Source organism: Carex rostrata, chromosome 30 (genome assembly GCF_964058835.1).
Source record: "Carex rostrata chromosome 30, lpCarRost1.2, whole genome shotgun sequence".
NCBI classification, from domain to species: Eukaryota; Viridiplantae; Streptophyta; class Magnoliopsida; order Poales; family Cyperaceae; genus Carex; species Carex rostrata.
The window spans coordinates 1,604,442-1,627,176 of record NC_135947.1 but is presented as its reverse complement, the minus strand read 5'-3'; the positions used below and the strand labels follow the sequence as shown (position 1 = coordinate 1,627,176).

General features: G+C 35.6%; 4 protein-coding genes across 16 annotated transcripts in view; 3 read left to right on the top strand and 1 right to left on the bottom strand.

Annotated features, from left to right (window-relative positions):
- The window catches only part of LOC144546592 (WRKY transcription factor 22-like), a 45,091-nt gene extending 25,974 nt beyond the window's left edge, over positions 1 to 19,117 (top strand). The window contains exons 1-4 of one of the 4 annotated variants that reach the window (XM_078295131.1): positions 16,962 to 17,062; positions 17,781 to 18,110; positions 18,276 to 18,389; positions 18,492 to 19,117. In XM_078295131.1, coding sequence (XP_078151257.1) covers positions 17,827 to 18,110; positions 18,276 to 18,389; positions 18,492 to 18,612 — 519 coding nt within the window. In that variant the 5' untranslated portion in view covers positions 16,962 to 17,062; positions 17,781 to 17,826 and the 3' untranslated portion in view covers positions 18,613 to 19,117. The other 3 variants (XM_078295132.1, XM_078295134.1, XM_078295133.1) reach the window with 3 other exon arrangements.
- On the top strand, positions 1,283 to 5,949 carry LOC144546590 (WRKY transcription factor 42-like). Of its 3 annotated transcripts, none has more exons than XM_078295125.1 (7): positions 1,283 to 1,535; positions 1,631 to 1,675; positions 1,890 to 2,194; positions 2,432 to 2,527; positions 3,054 to 3,128; positions 4,628 to 4,741; positions 5,594 to 5,946. In XM_078295125.1, the coding sequence occupies exons 1-7, from the start codon at positions 1,437 to 1,439 to the stop codon at positions 5,712 to 5,714; spliced, it is 855 nt and encodes a 284-aa protein (XP_078151251.1). In that variant the 5' UTR covers positions 1,283 to 1,436; the 3' UTR covers positions 5,715 to 5,946. The 3 variants fall into 3 exon arrangements, with proteins under 3 accessions (XP_078151251.1, XP_078151252.1, XP_078151253.1); XM_078295126.1 differs by lacking the exon at positions 5,594 to 5,946 and adding an exon at positions 5,128 to 5,212; XM_078295127.1 differs by lacking the exon at positions 4,628 to 4,741 and having other exon boundaries at positions 5,594 to 5,949.
- LOC144547054 (uncharacterized) lies at positions 10,054 to 13,940 on the bottom strand. Of its 7 annotated transcripts, none has more exons than XR_013508977.1 (5): positions 13,830 to 13,940; positions 13,396 to 13,453; positions 10,783 to 10,883; positions 10,570 to 10,645; positions 10,054 to 10,230 (listed from the first exon to the last, which is right to left on the bottom strand). XR_013508977.1 is itself a non-coding variant. In XM_078295663.1 (5 exons), the coding sequence occupies exon 2, from the start codon at positions 13,355 to 13,357 to the stop codon at positions 11,423 to 11,425; it is 1,935 nt and encodes a 644-aa protein (XP_078151789.1). In that variant the 5' UTR covers positions 13,358 to 13,453; positions 13,830 to 13,940; the 3' UTR covers positions 10,054 to 10,230; positions 10,570 to 10,645; positions 10,783 to 10,883; positions 11,020 to 11,422. The 7 variants fall into 7 exon arrangements, 4 of the variants coding, with proteins under 4 accessions (XP_078151789.1, XP_078151790.1, XP_078151788.1 ...); XR_013508978.1 differs by having other exon boundaries at positions 10,783 to 10,920; positions 13,396 to 13,450; XR_013508976.1 differs by having other exon boundaries at positions 13,396 to 13,450.
- A 1,384-nt stretch (positions 19,118 to 20,501) lies between the features above and the next one.
- Positions 20,502 to 22,509, top strand: LOC144546588 (cocosin 1-like). 2 transcript variants are annotated; one of them, XM_078295123.1, is made up of 5 exons: positions 20,502 to 20,875; positions 20,950 to 21,236; positions 21,363 to 21,866; positions 21,978 to 22,345; positions 22,391 to 22,509. In XM_078295123.1, exons 1-5 carry the CDS (start codon positions 20,542 to 20,544, stop codon positions 22,413 to 22,415), a joined length of 1,518 nt encoding a protein of 505 aa, XP_078151249.1. In that variant the 5' UTR covers positions 20,502 to 20,541; the 3' UTR covers positions 22,416 to 22,509. The 2 variants fall into 2 exon arrangements, with proteins under 2 accessions (XP_078151249.1, XP_078151248.1); XM_078295122.1 differs by having other exon boundaries at positions 21,978 to 22,509.
- The last annotated feature ends 226 nt before the right edge of the window (positions 22,510 to 22,735 follow it).

The window sequence follows — 22,735 nt, the reverse complement described above, 5'->3', positions numbered from 1 at the left end:
CCTTAGATATACATTTAATTAGCAAAAATAAGAGAGCGAAATAATCAAAATAAAACAATAATTTAAGCTTATAAAAATTAATTAATTTGATCATTCGTTAAATTGTGAAAATTAGAGCTCTAGCCTCTAATCAATAGACTACAAATTAAGAGGGCTTATATAGAAAGTTATGAAAAAATAAAATTAAATTAAATTTCAATATGCATAACTAAAGTTCTAACTACTATATTACAATAAATATTTGATTATGATTGAGAAGGGGCTCACCTATATAGAAAATTATGAAAAAAAAAAAAAATAAAATAAAATTTGAATATACATAACTAAAATTTTAAAATTATAGAGATGACTTAGCCACCTTCTAATACATTGAGATTTGCTGGTACTACCATGTCCATATGTCAATAAAATATTGGATTAATCTCGATTTGAATCCGACCCATTAAGAATTAGAGGAGGTCCGATCCGATGTCAAATCAAATCAGAACCGTCTGTGTTTGCATCTAAATTCGCACGAACTACGAACAACTTTCAGTACAAATCTTGTCGATCAAATATCGAACCCGAATTTGACATCGGATCACTCCAATCCGTTAATAGCTCTGCTGGGGGGAACCGAATCTTCTGCCCCTTGGGGTGCAGAAAATTCATGCCTCCAGAATCACTGCAGAATGAGATCAGTTACTGTTAAAAAATTTAATTACTGTTACTGTTTTTAAATGAGGTCATCCGGAGTGACTCTAATTTTCTGCCGGGGGCAGACGATTCGGTTCCCTGCTGGAGCCTGGAGAGAATAAATACGAAGCAAAAGCAAAACTTGTCTCTATTCTACCTGTCCCATGCTGGCATGCTGCTATCGTACGAACAGAGGCAGCACTGCTAGAAGACAAAAGAACAAAAAAGTTGAAGAAAAGGTTGATAGTTTCTTCCCTTCTCTTCAACCAAAAGCATTTCCGCTTCTAATTAGTCTGGTTTGTGGAGTTGTAGTCGATTTCGTTTCACGCTTCTGTGAAAATAATGTGCGAAATAAGGTGCGTGGAGAGAAACTTTTAGTTAATTTCTGCTCTTATTATAACGCGGAGCAAATTAATCCTGTCTGGGAATTTGCTTCTTTCCCTATTAATTTACACTATTTGCTTTTGTTTTTATCAGAGTTCGTTGTAGTCCGGTGCTATTTTGAGAAATTCTAGGTCAACTTTGATTTATCTCTGATAAATTAGTTAGTTTATGCATATCTAAGATGCAATACCATATTGGTTCATTCTCTTTTCTCGTTCCCTGTCCATGGTTAGCATCATTTTTGGCTTACAAATTGAAGGCATCTTTGTCTCAATTTATGGCATTTTTTAATATATTGTAACCAAGCTATTCAATGAATACTTCAATGTTCAGTCAAATATGAAAACTAGGAGAAATAAGCGAGCCACAGAAAAATTATGCAAGGGAACAAACACAAGCCGTTGATTTTACAAGATTACCTCACCTTCTATAGTGGTGGTTGTACTGACAACCTCACCATAAGCCAGCTCAAAAAGGTATCTCTCCCTCTCTCTCAAGCATGCTCAATCTGTCAATCATGATTTAAAAGATTCCAATATTCTAATTTACCAGCACCACCTTTTCGAAACAGATCCTCTCAATTCATGGTTTCACACAGCTGGGCAACTCTTCCAAGGTCAGATTTATAAAAAGTTACTTCTATTTGCTAATTATTTCAATTCCAACTTTTCATGTAGTCAGTCTCATATGTGTACCTGTTATACACTTATCAGTCTCTGTCTGTGTTCCCATGCTTGCACTCTCACACAAATGCACGTCTGTGTGTGTGCTTATAATTTATTGGGCTTCGCTCAATGTATACTTCTAATATCTAATTCTTCCTGAAATAGGAGGATATAATAGAGGCAGTGAGATCTCTACACATGACCCCACCTGTCAGGACCACCACAAGTACTAATTCAGTACCCCTCATTTCCCTTCATGCTGCTGCTCTCTCAGTGCGGGAAGTGACACGGGACATGCAAGTTATTGGATGGGAGGAATGCCCTGTTCAGTCTGTCAAAACAATTGAACCAAAGGTTCCAGCCATGTCTCCTTCGCTCTCTTTTGTGAGACCAGTTCCTCAGACAAATGCAAATTTGAAGGAGAAGGATAATGGTGCTCTGTCAATTTGTGAACTGCCAAGTCTGAAATTGTGAGTCAATGTACCTTTACTGCTTTTGTTTTTAGCTTACAAGTTTTGAGGTTTGAGATTGATTATCTGATATTTTGTTTCTTATATTCAGCATTTTGCCACATTTGTAATGCTTAAACTGATGTAATACATAGGAGCTGTATAACATACAAATTTCCTGTAGAAAGGCTTCTTTTACCAGCACCTTAAACGAACGGAATGAGACCTAATTACTCGATGTGATATACTTATAAACAGTTCTAAGAAGGCAAGGACTGTAGTCAAGAAACGCGCTGACAAGTGCTCATGGCGCTTTAGTGGTTGTATGAACATATCTGGTGTTCCCTACAAGCGGTTAGTATGCAACATTATGAGATTTTCAAAAAATTGACTAAAAACAATACCCCTGCTTTTTTTTTATTTACAAAATGACCTTGATTGTGCAAAACTCTTGTTGACATCTTTTTTCAAATATTGTGGAGTTAGGAATTAGGAACTTGTAAATATCCTTTTTCTAAATCAATACAATTGCTAACCTTCAAAATAAAAAAAACACTTGTTGACATCAACATTAACCTGTACTTGACAGAAAGGAAAACATAAAAAATAAAAGTAAAAATCGTATCATCGTTATGCTGGAAAAGAACCTCTGTTAATCAGTTAGAATGAAATGTTATACAATATTCACTGATAAATGATGGACAATAATGTACATGGTTTGCAATTTACTGATTTTTCAAAGAAAGCTTTCCGTGTTTTATCACAGATTGCAAATCAGTAGCATCTGCTTTGGGCCAGCATGACACTTTGATAACTTTATGCCCTTATTAAAATTCTGGTTCTCCATTTTTATTGGGGTAAATTCTAATTCTTTTAACAGGAGTAGAAATGATGAAAGAAGTGATTTACAATCTTCTGTAGGAGAGGAAGGTGCCAACAAGTATGTCAAAGAACTGTAAGTCTACCTCAATGATTCTCTGCAAAGCTCTTTATTTTTTATGTCTAGTGCGACAAAAGGTGCCTGATCACTTCTCTTGGCTGTTACAACAAGCCTTGTGTATCCTAATTTTAATATGCAATTTGAAATGGGTGCTTGATCTGACTAGATGTCTTGTTGTTAGCTGAAATGAAAATAATGCACGTTAAATAGTACCTGTATTCTGTAATATGAACTACCTTATTGAGCTCATCAAGAGGCTCTTTTGGGTGAAGTTGAGCAAATAGTAGAGTTACAAGTAGGGTTGTCAATGGGCTGTGCTGGACCACATTTTCAAAAACCCAAATGTTTGGTCCAACCTGGCCTAGCTGACTGTAAGTCACAACTTCATGGCCTGACTCGACCAATTGAAAATTCAAACCCTGCCTGGACTAAGGTGTTTTTTATTTTTATTTTTTTGTTGTTGCAGTTTTCATTGTTTTTCACTCATCCGTAATGCATATTTTCAGTATTTCTTTAGTCTCTGCAATCAATACTGCCTAGTGAACATATATTTTATCGAAAGAAATGTCCCTCTCATTAGTACTACACACTATGGCACGGTTAGAAAGGTTTGGCCTGGGCTTGGGCCAGCTTGACTGCTGATGTGATAGAACAGTGGACTGTGTAGGGAATTCGGGTAGGGTTACAATTCAATTCAGTTCCTACTAGGATCAGGATTCATGTGTAAAATTAAATCCAAGATAGAAGTTACCACTAGCAACACAGCAGAAACTCTTTGCAACTCTAGCTGTTATTTTCCGTCTCCTCATCGTCATGTCGGATGTACACAACAATAGCAGCCATGTCTACTAGTATCTACATGAACAAGTTGGAAAACAACTGTGAGTCGGTGTGCTAGCACTGAACAGACAGTCCCCTCTTTCTCACTTTCTCTTCGTTTGTGGAAATATGTGTGTATTCAGACTGATTAAAATAATCTGAACTGTTACTGCATATATATAACCCTATAGGTCTGTTTGGCACCTATTAAGTTGTAGCTATTAGGTTGTACCAATTTGTTTGCACATATTCAGATGCACCTATTTAGAGAGATGGTAGAAATTTTGGCCCATCCATGCGGTCCAATATGATTTAATCCATATTTACTTTTCAGAAAGTAACATGTTAATTTAAACCCAAATAATTTGGTCCGTAGGACATTTCTAACAGACTGCGGTTTGGGTCTGGCTTGGTCAGGTTACACAGGCCAAGCTGGAATTGATATCCTTATATATGCTTGTTTTCTAGTCTATGTGAGCAGTACCTGCATAGCTGCGGCTATAGTTCCAATATGTGCCATTTGACTGACTTCATTATGTGAAGGCATGTTGACAATTTTATTATGGTTGCTAAGACCTGACAGCCATTACCAGTGTCTACTATCAGGTACCAACAAAATCAAATAGTAGAAGGGGAAAGGCACTTCATCATTTGTGATATTTTCATTGAGCTATTTTCATATTAAAAAAAAATAGGATCTCTGGGGAGATTGCAACAATCCAAGTCCTGGCCAAGAGCTCAAAAAATGCAGATCCATACACTTGGCGTGCAAGTGGTAGCATGAGGATAACCGGTTTTCCTTATAACCGGTTAGCTTTTATTTTCATTTTTTTTTTTTTTAAGATAAGCTAAGCGTTGATTGCCACATGTTTCAATTTACTGAAACAAAACTGTCTCTATAAAGTTCACATATTTATGTAAAATTAAACAAACCCAAATAAAACCCTGTCATATAGCCCCCTTAGCATATACAAAACTGCCCATTTTTATTTACAGAACAAATTCTGAACCGTATCGGTACATCAAAACTCAAGAACCCGCTGCATGTTTTCAGGTTAGCTCAGGTTTTCTTTTGTTGGATTTCAAAATTTTAAATTCCTGCCTTTCACTCATTTTATGATATTACAGCAAAAAGACTATTAGGCCATGATATCTTTGGTCTTGTCTAAGCTTCTATCACTTTTTTATTGTCTAGTATAGCTTCTTTTGAAATATGATACTTTTCTAAGGGCCTTTTTGTGTGTGGGTTCTCTTTCCAAACTTCTCATAATTTATTCAGGTGATCTGCTTTAGAATTAAATAAAAAAGTTGCTTTGATGTTACTTAGTCCGACACTGATAGGTACTCAAATTTGCACTGTACCGGTAAATGCTGAGTTCTTGAATCCTGCTATAAAACAAAGTAACAAAATTTGAAGATAACATTTCGTACAGTCTTGGTTTCCACAAAATTAGAGGGTTAATTATTGCCAAATCTTATTTGAATATCCCTACTGGTTAGTTTTTGTTATTTTTATTTTTTCTTTGTAATTTCACCTTCAAATATGAGGGCAGGCAGTAGGCTGTATTCTTGTATAACAGCCGCGCCCACCTGTCCGTTTTCAATCTACCTAATATTTATGTAAATTCTACTTCTAAGCTAATATTTGTCTCCATTCTCAGGCGCTATTACAAGTGCAGTGAAATTGGTTGCTTTGCCAAAAAGCATATTGACCGGGATGCAAACGACCCTTCAATTTGCACCGTCACTTACAAGGGCCAACATAACCACGCAATTCCATAGTTGTTATCTGTTGTTTATATATGTTTGCAGCCACATGGATATTTGTTGCCTCTTATCTTTTCTTTCATATATTTTCTTGTCTTTTTGTAATCTCTGTCTGCAATGAATTTCAGCTGATTGTGCATATTTAGAATTTCAATATATCTGTAGTGCTCTACTGGTATAGTGGCATTTATACGGAACACTTCTTCCATTTGTTTCCCACTTTGAGTACCAATTTCAAATTCATAGCTTCTTATATTGTCGTTCAGTGCTCCAATGGAATGAATAAGAGTAAAGAGGAGCTAATTTTTAAACATGGAACGAACTCTTGATGTCTTGCACCTTAACTTGTGCAGCACTTGAGACATTTGCAAAGGAAAGACCCAGCACTTTGAGGCCCAAACTACGTCTTGGGGCAAAGAGAGGCACCTCCAACCGTTTTTTAGGAGAGTTCCCGATCAGCCCTTGTTCAGCCACATAGGAGTAATCAATTCAAGACCAGTGTGTACCACTGCTGAAGACTGATCCTTCTCTGGAGAGAGTGCAGTACAGGTACAGAGATAGCTCATCACTCTATAACAAAGCCAAACCAACAGGTTGCTTTAATTTGATCTTGCTATGGAGTGATGAACAATCTCCACTGCACATCTAATCCGTTCTTCCTTTTTTCTTTCTTTTTCTTCTTGGTCTCATTAATCGTGGCTTGTTCATGCATCACATCTTGCTTTTCTGTTTTACATCTCCTGATTGTGCCTGCAAGCGGTCGCTCATGAACTTACCCTGAAAATAAAGTTTACAATTTATCTGTTAAGATGATTAATCTAACAAAATAATTTGCGCGTTAACTAAAACAACACTGTTTTTAATAATAATAATCATTATATTTATAATATTGATAATAATAGTAATAGTAAAGATAGTAACAACCAAGTAAAAATCGATTTGTTGGTTGTATAACCTTTAGTCATAAATGATATGAAAATATCAATGGTTTAAATAGCGTTTATCGCGAAATAGCGTACGGGTTGAAAAAATCGCGCTATGCTCAAATAGCGGCGCTATAGCGCGGAATAGCGCGCTATAGCGGCGCTATTTGGGCATAGCGCCATAGCTTTTTTGGTCGGAAAACGCTATAGCGGCGCTATAGCGCGCTATTTAAAACACTGGAAAATATACAAAATATTAGCAGCAATAAAAATTTTAATACGAAAAAATCATAAACTGATAATAAATTTAATGTAATAAATAATATATGAAACTACTATTTAAATAAAAAAGAAAAATGGAGGTCTGATGAAATATGGAAATTTTTATTAATACCCTAAAAAAAAGTTTTACAAATCTATAGCTGACCGCCCCACTCATGGGCGGCCAGGTCTCCATAGCGGACCATCTCTATAGGGAGCGGTTGGAACAATTAAAAGAAACCTTTTTTTTTCTTGTGGCTCAGTAAATTGAACTTCATGTACTGATGGACTGAGAATTGGAAGGCAAAACTGAAATACTATTCCTCTGCATATCTAATTTTGGGAATTCTTGAGTCAACCTCTGGTTAGTTCTCTATAAAGTTAGACTATATTATTTCTTTTGTTTGATTAAGTCGAAGGGTCAAAGAACAATGCAATCCCATTTCCATGTTTGATTGGAGTTTGGGACCTTGTTTCCTTTATGCAACAATTTAGTAGTGAAATTACCGCCACTTGCCCACTAATCCAGAAAGAGGGAAAACACCATTGATTCAGTTTTGTGATTGTTGGTAATATTTAGGTAACCAGTTTTATGTTTGGTTAATTAAACTTGGCTTATGCATGTCTCTTGCTTCTTTTTTCCGTTCCATTGCCATCAGAAAGGAATTAACCTTTTGGGTTTTACTCAGCTTATGCATGTCTTTTGCTTCTTTATTCTGTTCCACAATCGCCGTTAGAAAATAATAAACCTTTTGGGTTCTACTTTGCTCCTGGAAATGTTAGTACTACTCTAGCCTTTGTTTTTCAATCATCTGTTGCTTCTGAGGGGAGCTCTTCTATTTTTCTAATTAATCATAATTAAGCCTGATTTTATTTGTAATTAGGCAGAGATAATGGATGTAGTGAGATCTCTACATCTGTCCCCACCTGTCAGATCCACCTTAAGAACCAACATTGTGCCTCTCTTATCCCTTTGCACTGCATCTCTATATCTAGAGGAGATGAGAGAAGATCTGCACACAATTGGATGGGACAAATTCACTGTTCAATCTGTTGTCACTGTTGAGACAGCAGCTCCTTCCATGTCAATTCCGTACTGTTGTGCTGTACCAGATGCTGAGAAAAATGGGAACATGAAGGAGATAGAGAAATAAGGTGTGTCAATATATCTCATACCTTCTGTTGAACTGTGAGTTAGTGCATTTTAATTTTTTTCCCCTCCTTTTTATTGGAAGTAAGAAGGTTGTTAATAACTAGGAGGTGGTTGTTATTAATTTTAAAAAGAGGAATTTCATTCATGAGAATCAATTGTAAAAGAGTAAGGTGCTCCTCCCTGGAAAAGAGAAAATTAGTTGAACCTTAATTCTAGTCTAGGCATGTAAGCCAGTATACTAGTCTACCCTCTTAGAATTCTCCCATGAGTAAGGCTATGGTACTTTGCAATGTGCAGATCAAGCTGTATGATTTATTTATTTTTTTGCTTCGAAAGTCTAAATAGTCGTTCCGAACCATTAAACATGATCTTCATATGAAAATAAACTTTGAGGCCAAATTTTACATTTTTTAGAATTTTTTTACTATTTTTTTTAGATTGGTAGGAAATTTTATGATCTAAAGATTCTGGACTGACCATCCAACAGTAGTAAAAATATTCTTAAAAATATAAAATTTGGTATTTAGTTGCAGTTACATATGGAGATCATGTTGAGCGGTTCAGATTGGTTGTTTGAACTTCAAATAATATACAGTTCTCCTCAAATAACAATCAATTGTGCCATAATTGTGTTGAAAATTTGGATTCTTGCTTACAGATCCAAAATGCAACTTTATCATCTAGCAGACTAGCACCCACAACCCAACTTTTTTACGAAAAAAAGCCATATTGTTTTACCAACATTTCTTCTTGAAATAACGTATAGCGGTTGATTATAGGGTTTTAAAAATTTTTGGAGATCAATCTTGAAATACATCATGTGCCTAATTCCTTTACAGCTCTGATCGCAGAACAGCGACACTATTTAGAACTAGTTACCTTGAGAATGCCATCATTGATCACACATATATTTTTGAGAGCCATGTGGCACTTGGTTGCACCGATATGGTCCAAGTCGATAAATTTGGTAATTTTTAAATTTCTAGTATAAGGGTGTAAAATGGGTAATTCATAAATTTTAAATGAGTTTTAATAGAAAAGTCGATAAATTGTGCAGTGAAAAATTGCAAAGTTGGAGAGAAAGAGGAGGTGACACGCTAGGAATAAGTCCTAGAGTTGTTGTACCCAAAGGTCGAGAGTTCGATTCCCCCTCATGACTTTGCAGCTTCTGCGAAGATTTAAAAAAAAAAAAAAATTGCAAAGTTGGAGATTGAAAATTAACGCACATGCAAATCAATAATATTGCCTTTTATGCTACTCTTTGGGATTAAATTACATCTGATCAGTAGGTCAACTTACACTTGCAGCTGCTTTTTTTGCACTAATTCATTGTCTTAAAACCGATTTAATTTCAAGGTTTTTCAACCCTTGCTTCCCCTTTTGGCATAGTCAAATATAGAAAACATATTAAATGCAAAACCGCGCAAATTATTAATAGAAAGTTACAATTCCTCATCAAAAACCAAAAAGTGACTGCATTATAAAAAGAACTTGTACATTAAGCATATGATCCATACATATTAGAAAAAAGGGGGAAAAGAATAACCCGCAAGATCGATGAAGATATAACCATGTACAGGGATAACAAAAAAAAAAATCATCAACTGATAACATTCCAACTGTACTTAAATTAACTGTTCCATTAAAACATCATTGTGTATTTTCTGTGCTAAAAAAACATTTCTTCAATGCATAATCTGATTATTGAAATATTCAATGCATAATATGATTCAATGCATTAGTTTAATAAAAACAAAAAACGATCATTTGAGTAAAAATGACTTTTATGCTCTTAAAGTACATATTTAAAAAAAAAAAAAAAAAGTGACACTAAGCTTATTTCCATATAGAAAAAAACCACCCCCTATTATGCAACGTTACAATTTGCCCATTTGACCAATCTTAGATTAGACCTTCTATTTTTCCAATATAATAAAGCGACATTTAGAAGTGGAACCTAGAATCTTGCCAAAAGGAGCGTTTATCTTACTGGTGAATGACTAATGTTGCATTCATATAACCATGACAGATATCTGAATAATTAAAATTAATATTTTAGGTAAGACATGTCATACTGATGAAGTATACAAATCAGCATTGATAGTGATAATTCTACATAAACTTAGACCGGTGCGCATCTGGTTGAGACCTTCATTGCTTCTGACAGTAATGTACCGGTCCCAATCTTGTCAAACTGTGGATCAAAAGAGTTGTATTAAAACAAAAGTGCATTTTATTCTTTTTTGACACTAATAGTATAAATGTCCCTGTTTGTGGTAAATACATGCCAATATATTCAAAATATCCTAATAATTTGTCATTACTTGAACAGCACAGCTGCTTCATTTGGTACAGAATTAAAATCTTAATTTAAAAAAATAAAAAAAATAAAAAACAGAGAAATGGGAGGTAGCACAATTGGCTAAGAAAAAATCCTAGAGTTATTGTACCCAAAGGTCGAGAGTTTGATTCCCCCTCATGACTTCGCAGAAGCGGTTTTAAAAAAAAAAAAAAATAACCAAAAAAAGGAAACCTGAATATCTAGAGGTTAGTTTCACACAGGTGATAACCATAGCCCAAGGAAGAATCCCTAGCTGCTCTTCCAACGCCTAAAATTGACATCCAATAAATGTGTACCGTAAAATTTCCAATGGCAAAGATAAATGAATATCAAATTGTCCACTGCAGTAAATGACTAGTGTTAAATGTTCTAAATCGAAGGCACATGAAAAAAGAAACATGGTACCTGAAAATGTGTGGACTCCATCAGTTTTTCTCAAACGAACTCTTGCCAGATCTCAAATTTTTTTGTCGGAATTTGTCAGAGCATAATTTTCTTGTCAAATCCTGTCAAATGAAATCAACTCTCATCACAGTGTGCATTCTGATCAGAGAATTTAGAAATTCATCAATTCCATTTCTCGTTTCAAATGGAAAGAGATGGTTCTGATCACAACCTAAATTGTTCAGAGAGAAGTATTACCTTTTCATTATATTTGAGTCAAAAAGGGCACAATGCATGAGCAAGAGGCAATACAAGCAAGTAATACTGACATTATACAATCACAGCTTGGGCTAAAATCAGATCAAGTACCAAGTATAGGTTTTCACAAAGTCAAGCACATCAAGTACAGCCTCAAAGATGAAATATGCAAGTGAGGAATTAATTTACCCCACAACACATTATCACAGAAAAAGGGAAGTAGCAATCAGGATGTGTCAGAGAGAGGAGCAAAGGCTCAAAGCCTCACTAAATCAGATCAATTACACATCACATGCTTAACAGAAAGGGGGAAAGGCATCAAGGAAATGTCAAAGAAAAGAGCAAAGCAGAGGGCCTCATTTAATTCATTAAGCAACAGTCAACATCTATAAGAGTGAAATGCCTATTCAATTCCACCCTTCTTCAGCCCATTTATAAGATTCTTATAGGTGAAGACATCGGAGTCATACCCTTTGGATATCATGACATCTAGAAAATTCAATGCCTTCTCAATTTGACCATTCTTACACAGACCATCTATAAGAGTGTTGTAGGTCACGAAATTAGGCTCATGCCCTTTCAAAATCATGACATCTACAAAATTCAATGCCCTCTCAATTTCACCATTCTTGCACAGTCCATCTATAAGAGTGTTGTAGGTCACGATATCAGGCTCATGCCCTTTGGAAATCATGACATCTACAAAATCCATTGCCTTCTCAATTTCACCATTCTTGCACAGCCCATCTATAAGAGTGTTGTAGGTCACGACATCAGGCTCATGTCCTTTGGAAATCATGACTTCTACAAAATCCATTGCCTTCTCAATTTCACCATTCTTGCACAGCCCTTTTATAAGAGTGTTGTAGGTCACGATATCAGGCTCATGCCCTTTGGAAATCATGACATCTACAAAATCCATTGCCTTCTCAAAGTCACCATTCTTGCACAGCCCATCTATAAGAGTGTTGTAGGTCACGACATTAGGCTCATGCCCTTTGGAAATCATGACATCTACAAAATCCACTGCCTTCTCAATATCACCATTCTTGCACAGCCCATCTATAACAGTGCTGTACGTCACGACATCAGGGTCATGCCCTTTGGAAATCATGAGATCTAGAAACTTCAATGCCTTCTCCATTTCACTTTTCTTACACAGCCCGTCTATAAGAGTACTGTAGGTCACGACATCAGGCTCATGCCTTTTGGAAATCATGACATCTAGAAAATCTAATGCCTTCTCAATTTCACCATTCCTGCACAGCCCTTTTATAAGAGTGTTGTAGGTCACGATATCAGGCTCATGCCCTTTAGAAATCATGACATCTACAAAATCCATTGCCTTCTCAAAGTCACCATTCTTGCACAGCCCATCTATAAGAGTGTTGTAGGTCACGACATTAGGCTCATGTCCTTTGGAAATCATGACATCTACAAAATCCACTGCCTTCTCAATATCACCATTCTTGCACAGCCCATCTATAAGAGTGCTATAGGTCACAACATCAGGCTCATGCCTTTTGGAAATCATGACATCTAGAAAATCTAATGCCTTCTTAATTTTACCATTCTTGCACAACCCTTTTATAAGAGTGTTGTAGGTCACAACATTTGGTTCATGCCCTTTGGAAATCATGACATCTACAAAATCCATTGCCTTCTCAATTTCACCTTTCTTGCACAGCCCATTTATAAGAATACTATACGAGACTACATTGGGTATACATCCTAACTTGGGCATTTTGTTGAGCACTATAGTAGCAGCCTCATCAGTTCTTTTCTCCCAACAGAGGCCTTTGAGTATAGGACTGAAGATCATGACATTAGCTCTACAACCCTCTTTGAGAAACCGTCCCAGAAGACCAAACAGTAGGTTAACCTGATTTATTTGTGCACAACAATCCATCAAGATCTCATAGGTGTATTCATTAGGACTGATGCCTTTGGCTTGGATTAAGCGGGTGAAGAGGGAAAAGGCGGTGGAGAGAGGGTTGCTTGAGAATTTGGTATAGTCCTTGAGGTATTGATTGATTTGACGGAGGTTCTTGAGAGCCAACAACTGATCAAATTGGTGAATCGCCTCTTGGTCAGAAATGGCATCCGCCTTCCAGCGCCCCCTTTTCTCCTCCTTCTCAGGCATACCCTTCCAATGCGGCTGACGCCATGGATATGGTCTGTCGGATTGAGAATTAGACGGGGGGGACACGTAGCAGACAAGACAGAGGCCTCGGTGAGAAGCAAATGGGAATGGGGATGGGGATTGGTATTGGTATTGGTATTGGGAAGCTGAAGGTGATAGTGAAAAGAAGGGGGCAAGAGATAAGGTTGACACCATCTGATTCTTATTTGGTCTGATTTGGTTTGGAAACTAACCGAGTTGAGTTGAAGAGCCGCTCACTGACTCTGAGGAAGACGAAGTAATGCTGAGCTGCTGAGCAATAAAACAAAATGAGAAAACCAACAAAAATATGGGAGATGACTTAATTTTATAATTTATTGAATTAACTTTTATTTATCAATTTTCTGTTTAAAGCCAATAATTTCACATTTTGAAATTAAATTTATCATCATTTTTTTCACGGCGGTAGTACCATGACAAACACCTGTATGAGACTTAAACTATAAAATTCTCTTAAAGATCACGAAAATTTATTGTGTCCGGTGTTGTATTGAACAATTCAGAGTCAATTAGTTCTAATTTGGTTGAATTGAGAATAACTAAACTACAGCAATATATTGCACAGTTTTCAAACTGCTATGTAGAAAGACAGTGAGAGAGAGAGAGAGAGAGCGATAGAGGACAGTACCTTTGTCTAGGATTTGGGCAGAATCGTCCAGAGAGAGCAGAATTAAACCGGTGCGATAGGAGCAGGTGGGAGTGCAAACACGAAGCTCCGATTTTCTCCAGAACTTTGTATAGGGAGGGAGGACGACTGGAGAAGGAATTGAAATCTGCTGCAATCCCGTGAACAGTATTAAATCTCTGAAATTCTAAATCTAGCCGTTCAATTTTTCTTATGCACACATCTCAAAACAGCTGAATTTTATGTCCACGCATCTCAAAATAGTTTAACGGCTGGATTGCAAAAAACGGAAATTTCAGAAACACTGTGAACAGACGAGAATTTCAGCAGATTCGTTTCCTGGAGAAGCGGAGGGAAGGATAAGTCTGCTCTAGAAAAGGCAGAGTCCATATCCTCTTGCAGGTAACAGGATATTTTTGTTTAGATCAAGAACGTCCAATCAGATCAGGAATGCAAGGGTCTCTTTGATTTCGGAAGACTCTGAGGCTCTGAGCATGTACAAATCTCTAAAAAAATGTCTTGAAGCGGTTATTTTAGTCAAGTATTAAAAAGATTATCTATGTAATGTCTCGGCTCTCGAGTAGGCTTGTACAAAATCACTCAAACTTCTAATTCGTTTATAACTTTTTAACTTGCTCATTAACAAATTGAGTTTGAGAATATATCATGTCCTTCTAAATGACTCATTAACAAATTGAGTTTTGAGTATATCTCATGTCCTACTAAATGACTCTTAAATTGTTGGTTGATTTTTTTATTTTATTAATTGTCTTATTATTTATATTTAAATTATTTGAGAGTCGTGGCAAGTTGCCAACTTATATCATGTCGATAGTAATTAAATTATATAGTAAGAAGAAAACTATAACGACACTCTCAAGCACTTTAAAATTAAACAATAAAATAGATAAAAAAAATGCGAAATTTTGAATGCTCACAAAAAATGTTCAACAAATATGAAAATGCATCATCGTTACTTTTTTCAAGCTATGCAAAAATTAAAATTATTTTTCAAAATCCGGTTAGAAAAAAAAATACATATATCACAAGGAAGCAGCTAACAGTCCCCCAAAAATCCCCGGAGATTTTCAACTAATTCTGTAAACATCAATACTAAATCCTGTAAACATCAATACTAAATTCTGTAAACTAATTCAACAAATCCTGTAAACATAAAAACGCGTGAAAGCTGTTAAAAACGCGTGAAAGTTGTTGAAAACGCGTAACAGCTGTTGAAAACGCGTAACAGCTGTTGAAAACGCGTGACAGCTGTTGAAAACGCGTGACAGCTGTTGGGGACCACCTTCTGTGAACATACACATAATATCCTGTAAACATACACATATTATCCTGTAAACATACACATGTTATCATATAAACATACACATATAATTCTGTAAACATTACCTTTTATTTCTGTGAACATACACATAATATACTGTAAACATACACATATTATCCTGTAAACATACACATATTATCCTATAAACATACACATATAATTCTATAAACATACATAGTGTACTTGAAATTATAGCAGTTGAAATTATGGCAGTTGTGGCAGTTAAAAACGCGTCAGAACTAAGCTAAAAAAGGAAGGCTTTTATACACGGAAATTTTTGGGGGACTGTAGCCCGGGAGACATTACATTTTCTCATATCACAAAGCATTGAACTTCTAGAACAATATAATACTATACAATTATTAAATTTTGTCTTCAACAATTTTTTTTTTTTTACCTTTCTACTTTTTATGATCCCGACCCACGACCAGTGAGTGAACCGCTTGAGGTTATGTTTCAAAATGTATTCTACTGAATAAGTATCTGATTGGAACGAAAATAAAACAAAGTTCATCAATACAATAGAGTTCAAAAGGATTGATTTAGAATTAAATTTTAATGATTGGAATGATTGAATTAAAAAAAAAATTTGATTTGAAGGCAAAGAAAAATAGTCATAATTTTCATTAGAATTACAATGCATGCATTGAAAATGTCACCTATCCCTTCCCATTCGCATCAATTTTCACTCTCCCTCTTCTTCTCAGCTTCTTCCCTGCTTCCTAGTCCATCAGATAACTCATCAGTTTCCTCCCCTCAGTCTCTCTCTCCCCCTCTCCTTCTCCGTCTCTACTGCTCCCCAGCCTCGACACCCAGTTCTCTTCCTCCACTGCTCTTCTGTGTCAACTCCAAGAAGACAAAGGTAAAAATGACTTTTCGCAAAACGAATTCTAGACAAATACCATCGGTTTTCCAGTGATTTTTTCACATGATTTGGGGCTCCTGAAATCTCGTCAAATCATTTCTCTCTGTGTTCTGATCAGCTTATTGAGAATGAATTCCGATTCTATTTCTCGTTTGAGTGAGAAAGGACCATTCCGATCAGACCCCAAACGAGTCGCTTCAAAGTTCAAAAGCAAATTCTCAAAAGCCTCGAGGAGACGAAACAACACCGGAATAGTTAACAAATGCAAAATAACCTTTAAATTAGAGCTGAAAATGCTGATTTGGGGGTTCCAGGTTGTTCAAATATAATTAATTTGGTCTATTGAAAGAATGAAGATCCAAAGCAGCACTGGTTATGCAGATAAAGATCTTTGTTAAATTGAGCAATAAAATTAAATTAACTGAGAATCTTATTGCACTTAAAACTAACCATTTGTGTGAAATACGTTGCACATATTCATTTTAAAACATCAACTGGCTGAAGTTCACTTTGATCTCTGAAAAAAAAAAATGCTACAGTATTGATGTTATGAATCATAACATCTATTTTTTTTTATTAATTAGCGATTTCAGATTAATTAGCGGAACTTTATAGTTTATAATGTCTGATGAACGGTTCTTCTTATATTTCGAAGTTTCGCTAAATTGTACCCATTATCATATATATTTATTTATAAAAAAATCGGGGGCGAAGTATCATATTGTTCTACTGACTACTTTTAAAAGGTTGATATTATAAAATTTTAATAAATTCGTAATTAGTTTCGATTCTTATTGGAATCGTCTCATTTAATCAAAATTTACACGGACAATTCGGATCAAATTTGTCGAATAAGTCGTTGGACCGGCCCCACCCGATCCGTTAATAACTTTGCTGGTGACAGAAAAAAAAAACAAAAAACAAAAAAGCAAAACTTAAACTTGTCCCTAGTCTACTCGACTGTCCTGCTATCGTACGAACAGGGGCAGCTCAGCGAGAAGACAAAAGAACAAAAAAGTTCAAGAAAAGGTAGATACTTTCTTCCCTTCCTCTCGATCAAAATCTAGATATACTATAAAGCAATTCAGCCTCAAATTAGGCTAGTTTATGGAATTCTAGTCGATTTCGTTTCACACTACTAAATGCGTGCTTAATCTGTCAAAATAATGTGCGAAATAAGGTGCGTGAAGAGAAACTTTTTGTTAATATCTGCTATTATAACACCGGGGAGTTTGCTTCTTTCCCTATTAATTTACACTATTTGCTTTTGCTTTTATCAGAGTTTGTAGTCCGGTGCTATTTTGAGAAATTCTAGGTTAAATTTGATTTATCTCTGATAAATTAGTTAGTTTATGCATATTGAAGATGGAATACTATATTGGTTGATTTATTATCTTTCCTCGTTCCCTGTCCATGGTTAAAAATAAACATTTAATCAATGGTTACCATCATTGTTGTCTTACAAATTGAAGGCATTTTAGAGGCATCGACCTCTGCATTTCTTCTTCAAACAAATTGAAGGCATTTTGTCTCAATTTATGACATTTATTAATATATTGTAACTGAGCTATTCAATTAATACTTGAATTCTGGTAACCTTCGAGTCTGTGAAAGACTAGTACACTGTGCAATACTATCAGCCTCTTTCTTTTTCCTTTCTCAGTTTTTTTTTTTTTTTTTTTTTTTTTTTTTTTTTTTTCATTTTGACTTGATTTGTACTTCTCTGGTTGATATTCTAGATTTCTAGCTGAGAGGCTCTAATATCAAGTTTTCATCTAAATTAGGCGGAGATAATGGATTCAGTCAGATCTCTACATCTCAGATCCTCCTTAAGAACCAACATAGTGCCTCTTGTATCCCTTTGCACTGCATCTCTATCTCTAGAGGAGATGAGAGAAGATCTGCACGCAATCGGATGGGAGGAATTCACTGTTCAATCCGTTGTCACTGTTGAGACAGCAGCTCCTGCTATGTCAATGCCGTGCTGTTTTTCTGTACCAGCTGCTGAGATGAATGAAAAGAGGAAGGAGATAGAGAAAGAAAGTGCATCAATATATCACGTACCTTCTGTTGAATCGTGAGTTATTGCACCTTATTTCTTTTTGTTCTTCTTTTTTCCCTTTTTTTATTGGAAGTAAGAAGGTTTTTCATAACTAGGAGGTTGTTGTTATTAATTTTAAGCATAAATTACATGCATGACAATCAATTGACAAATATAAATCTGATATCCTAACAAAACCAGGAGCCATCCAGTACATAAAAGTATACGTGTACCAGCAAAAACCGCAAAGAATGCTGACAAGTACTCTTGGCAAAAGTATGATTCGAGAAAGCTGGTGGATCATCCTTATCGCCAGTAATATATTCATCTTAATTTTTTCTAAACATTTCTCTCTATAATGCTACTATCCTTTCTAAATGCAAATGTAGTTCAAATTTTTTGTATCCCCTTGTACAGACGCTACTACAAGTGTCATGAAAGAGGCTGCCATGCCAAAAAGGTCATTGACCGGGATGCAAATGACTCGTCGATGCTCATTATCACATATGATGGCGAACATAACCACTCTAGTCCATGATATGGCTCAATTTTTAGATACCGTGCATCTTTCTTTTTTTTGGGATGAAAGTAAATCTGCACTAACTCTTTCACATGTTTGATTTTGATAGCCCAGTTAGATATACTTTTTGTATATATTCTAATTGTTTTTGGATTTTTCATTTTTCTCGGGCAATAGATTATGAGATCAGAAAGTACGAAGGAGTATATATTCAGTATGTCAATGTGTTATATGTTATAGGGGAAATTAAGCCAGAACTTCCTTACTTTTTTTTTTATATGTAAAATATACAGCTTCTCTTATTGACAAACTCTCAGGCTATGTACTGTATTTTACTTGGTGTGGCAATAGTTGATAATTTATCACATATCAACAATTGTCATAAATGACTTGTAATTTTGAAATAAGGCTTGGAATGTTATGATGCACATGAAAAATGGAGTTTTACTTCTAAGAGCCCAGTAAAATTGGATTAATTGAAACTTTTAATGGGGTACTGAGGGCAAGGTTTAATCGGTTTGTCATAAAACATGATTTTGGGAAACAAGTTATTGAAAGTTCTAGGGTCATTGGTGCAAAAACCTTACATGAAACAAACTCAAATATACAATCCTCTCCAAATAACAATCAATTGATAAATTTGCTAATAACTATCAATCCTCTCCAAATGAAAATTTAGAGATTGATTTACGGACATGATAAATTGTTGTAGCTAATTTGACAGCTTTGCAAAGTCAAACTTAGCAAGAAAGAAAATGGTTATGAATTTGTCACTTCTACCTACACAAACCTAGTTTTTTACATCAGTACAAATTTAGGAGCTAAACTTGCACATTAGCATTCAACATTTGATTAAAAAAATTACGACACAAATATAACTCGAAAGTTATTATTCATGGATCTCATTTGAAAGAGAAAATCAGGTAAAAAATCTTTATATTTTTAGATTCGTAAAATTTATCACGAATCGTCGAGAAAATAGATAAGAATGATCAGAGAAAAAATAAAAATAAAAGTGGGTGAAATGAATCTTTTCTTTTTCGGCTTGAAAACAAAAGTAGTTGAGAGTTAAAACTATTTAGAAATATTTTCAGACAAAGGTTTATATGCTTGTGAGTAACATTTTAAAATGTTATAAACATAACTTTAAATATTTGAATATTAGTGCTAGAAATAGAAGTTAAACAATATTGGAAGGTTTTTTTTTATGTTAAACTACTTAGAGAACGCACTCGAATATGATAGCTCGAGGTACCAAAACATTTCTCTCTTTTTTTAGTGAAGAAATGAGTAATTTTTAAGTTTTGACGGAAAAATTGGATATTTAGAATGGGTACATGATTATAATTATCCCTAACTTAACTATATTTCCATAATGTCCAGTACTAATTTTTTGTTATTTGTAGGTGGGTTTACAACGCTTTCTCTAGACTAAACCATAATTTGATTTATCCATGAAAACACTGTCTAGTACTTTTCTAGACGAAAACTAGGTGCAGTATTCATTTTAATTGTGGGAGAGTTCCTTACCTCTACACATACTGACAGAATTTCACCGTCCTTTTTTACCAACTCTTTTGTATATATATCTTGAAATCCACTTATCTTCTCTACTAAATTACAAATCCTTCTGGTAATTAAGAAATAACACTGCGCGCGGCGACATGGTTTTGTTAGTCGTGCAATTGTTTTATCCTCGTCTATTGTTCAAGTTTCTACAACTTTTATTTGTCCATACTTCACCAACCATCGTGTATAACTCCAAAAACACATTCCTTTTACTACCAAATTTCATCATTCTTATCTAATATATACTTTTATGCAAACTTCATGTTTATCCAAACCTATACATCTTTGATCTTGTTCGCCTATAAATACTTGGTAGATCTCACCTATCTCTTCACACAACAGTCAATTCTAGTAGTTTAATTAAAAGGGAGTTCAACAATGGCAACTCTTTATTCTCTCTACTTTTCTCTTTGCATCTTGGCCTTATTTCATGGGTGCTTAGCACAGTTTGGTTTTAGTGGGCAGAGCCCATGGCAGAGCTCCCGTGGATTTGGCTTTGGGGCAGGTCAAAGGGCATGTCGATTCGATAATCTTGCTGCACTTAACCCGTCTAGGAGTGTGCAGTCTCAAGCTGGTCTCACTGAATTCTACGAGGAGAACAAAGAACAACTCCGGTGCGCTGGTGTATCTGCACTCCGTCGTACGATTGATCCAAGAGGCCTTCTATTGCCTACCTTCGCCAATGCTCCGTCTCTCTTCTACATAGTGCAAGGTCTCCTAAAAATTAAACTTTAAGCTTTGGTATCAACAAAATTCAAATTAGAAACTTATAATTTTCTTTTACAGGACGAGGCCTGACGGGGTTTATTTTCCCTGGTTGTCCGGAAACATATCAGTCTTTCCAACAATTTGAGCAACTCCAACAATCTGAACAGCTTCAACAGGAAGGCATCAGTCAGGCACAATGGAGAAGGGACGAGCACCAGAAGATTCATCGCTTCCGTGAAGGAGATGTGATTGCAGTGCCAGCTGGTGTCACTCATTGGTGCTACAATGATGGTGATATCCCTCTAGTGCTTGTTCAGGTTTTTGACACAAGCAACAGTGCTAACCAGCTTGAGCCTAGACGCAGGGTAATTATAAAAGTTTTTACAATTTAAAGCAACAACTGATATGACAGTTGCTTTCAATACTAATATTGTTTTATCAAATTTTCTTCCTATAATAAAACTCAATGGCACCGCCCTTTTCTTTTTTAGGAGTTTTTCCTGGCTGGAAGGCACCAAAGTGGCCAGCAGTTCCATGAATTGGGACAACAAATATCAGGAAATAATATCCTCAATGGTTTCGATACCCAGCTATTAGCTGAAGCTTTTGGCGTAAATCCAGAGTTGGCTAGAAGACTTCAGAGCCAAGATGATCAAAGAGGTGAAATAGTTCGAGTAGAACGTGGACTTCAATTGCTCAGACCTTTTAGGAGCCCAGAGGAACAACAACAGCGTCAGCAGGGAGAAGAGTTCGAGGGAGAGAGGTATCAAGGTGAGAGGTTTGAGCACGAGAGGTTCGGACCGGGAAGTAACTATTCTATTTCCAACGGTCTAGATGAAAACTTCTGCACAATGAAAATTCGACAAAATATCAATGATCCAAATAGCGCTGATATCTTCAACCCTCAAGGTGGAAGAATCACAAGACTAAATAGCCAAAAACTTCCTATTTTGAACAATGTTCAAATGAGCGCTACCCGAGTGGTTCTTCGAAGGGTGAGCATTATATATATTTACATTGAAGTACTTAATTCTATGCCAAAAAGAAACAAATATATAAGAAAATGGATATTAATTTGTATCAATTATTTTCTTCTTTCTTTGCAGAATGCCGTGCTTACTCCTTTTTGGAACATCAATGCACATAGCTTGATGTATGTAACAGGAGGACGCGGAAGGGTCCAGATAGTCAACCACCAAGGAAAAACAGTGTTTGACGGCCAACTCCATAGCAAACAATTGTTGCTGATCCCTCAGAACTATGTTGTGCTTAAAAGGGCTGACCAACAGCAGCAGTTTGAATGGGTCTCTTTCAAAACCAACCAAAATGCCATGGTTAATAAACTTGTCGGGAAGACATCTACTTTCCGTGCATTACCTTTGGATGTGCTGAGAGCTTCTTATCGTATTACCATAGAACAAGCAAGGAGACTCAAGAATAGTAGAAGGGAGGAGATGGCTATCTTTAATCCTAGGTTTCAATACCAGAGCGCGGAGCAATTCGATACTCAATATCAGAGGAATGTTGATGCAAGTGATAATTAAATTGTGAAAGAGAGTGATTGTTGTATCATGTTAGCAAGTCATATGATTTGCATATGTACTTCCTCAATTTGAATAATAAAGAGTAAGCTTTGTTACATGTAGTGTGTTCTACAAGGGCCTAAATATAAATTGTTCTTCTTAAGTTATAATTAACTTATTAAAACATCTAATTTATCTACCTTTTTATTATGACAAAAGTGATGATATCCTCACCGATTATTTTATTGAAATCAAATGTTACCAGATCAATCTTATTCCAAGCAAATAAATAACATCATAACAAAATATAGCTAACTTTAACAAAAATCAGCAAGAAACAA

Coding starts and splice junctions, on each gene's coding strand:
- LOC144546590 (XM_078295125.1), top strand. CDS start 1,437: ATGCAAGGGAACAAACACAAGCCGTTGATTTTACAAGATTACCTCACC. Junction 2,528..3,053: donor TCTGGTGTTCCCTACAAGCG/GTTAGTATGCAA, acceptor TTCTTTTAACAG/GAGTAGAAATGATGAAAGAA. Junction 4,742..5,593: donor ACCGGTTTTCCTTATAACCG/GTTAGCTTTTAT, acceptor CTCCATTCTCAG/GCGCTATTACAAGTGCAGTG.
- LOC144547054 (XM_078295663.1), bottom strand. CDS start 13,357: ATGGTGTCAACCTTATCTCTTGCCCCCTTCTTTTCACTATCACCTTCA.
- LOC144546588 (XM_078295122.1), top strand. CDS start 20,542: ATGGCAACTCTTTATTCTCTCTACTTTTCTCTTTGCATCTTGGCCTTA. Junction 20,876..20,949: donor TCTCTTCTACATAGTGCAAG/GTCTCCTAAAAA, acceptor TTTCTTTTACAG/GACGAGGCCTGACGGGGTTT. Junction 21,237..21,362: donor AGCTTGAGCCTAGACGCAGG/GTAATTATAAAA, acceptor TTTCTTTTTTAG/GAGTTTTTCCTGGCTGGAAG.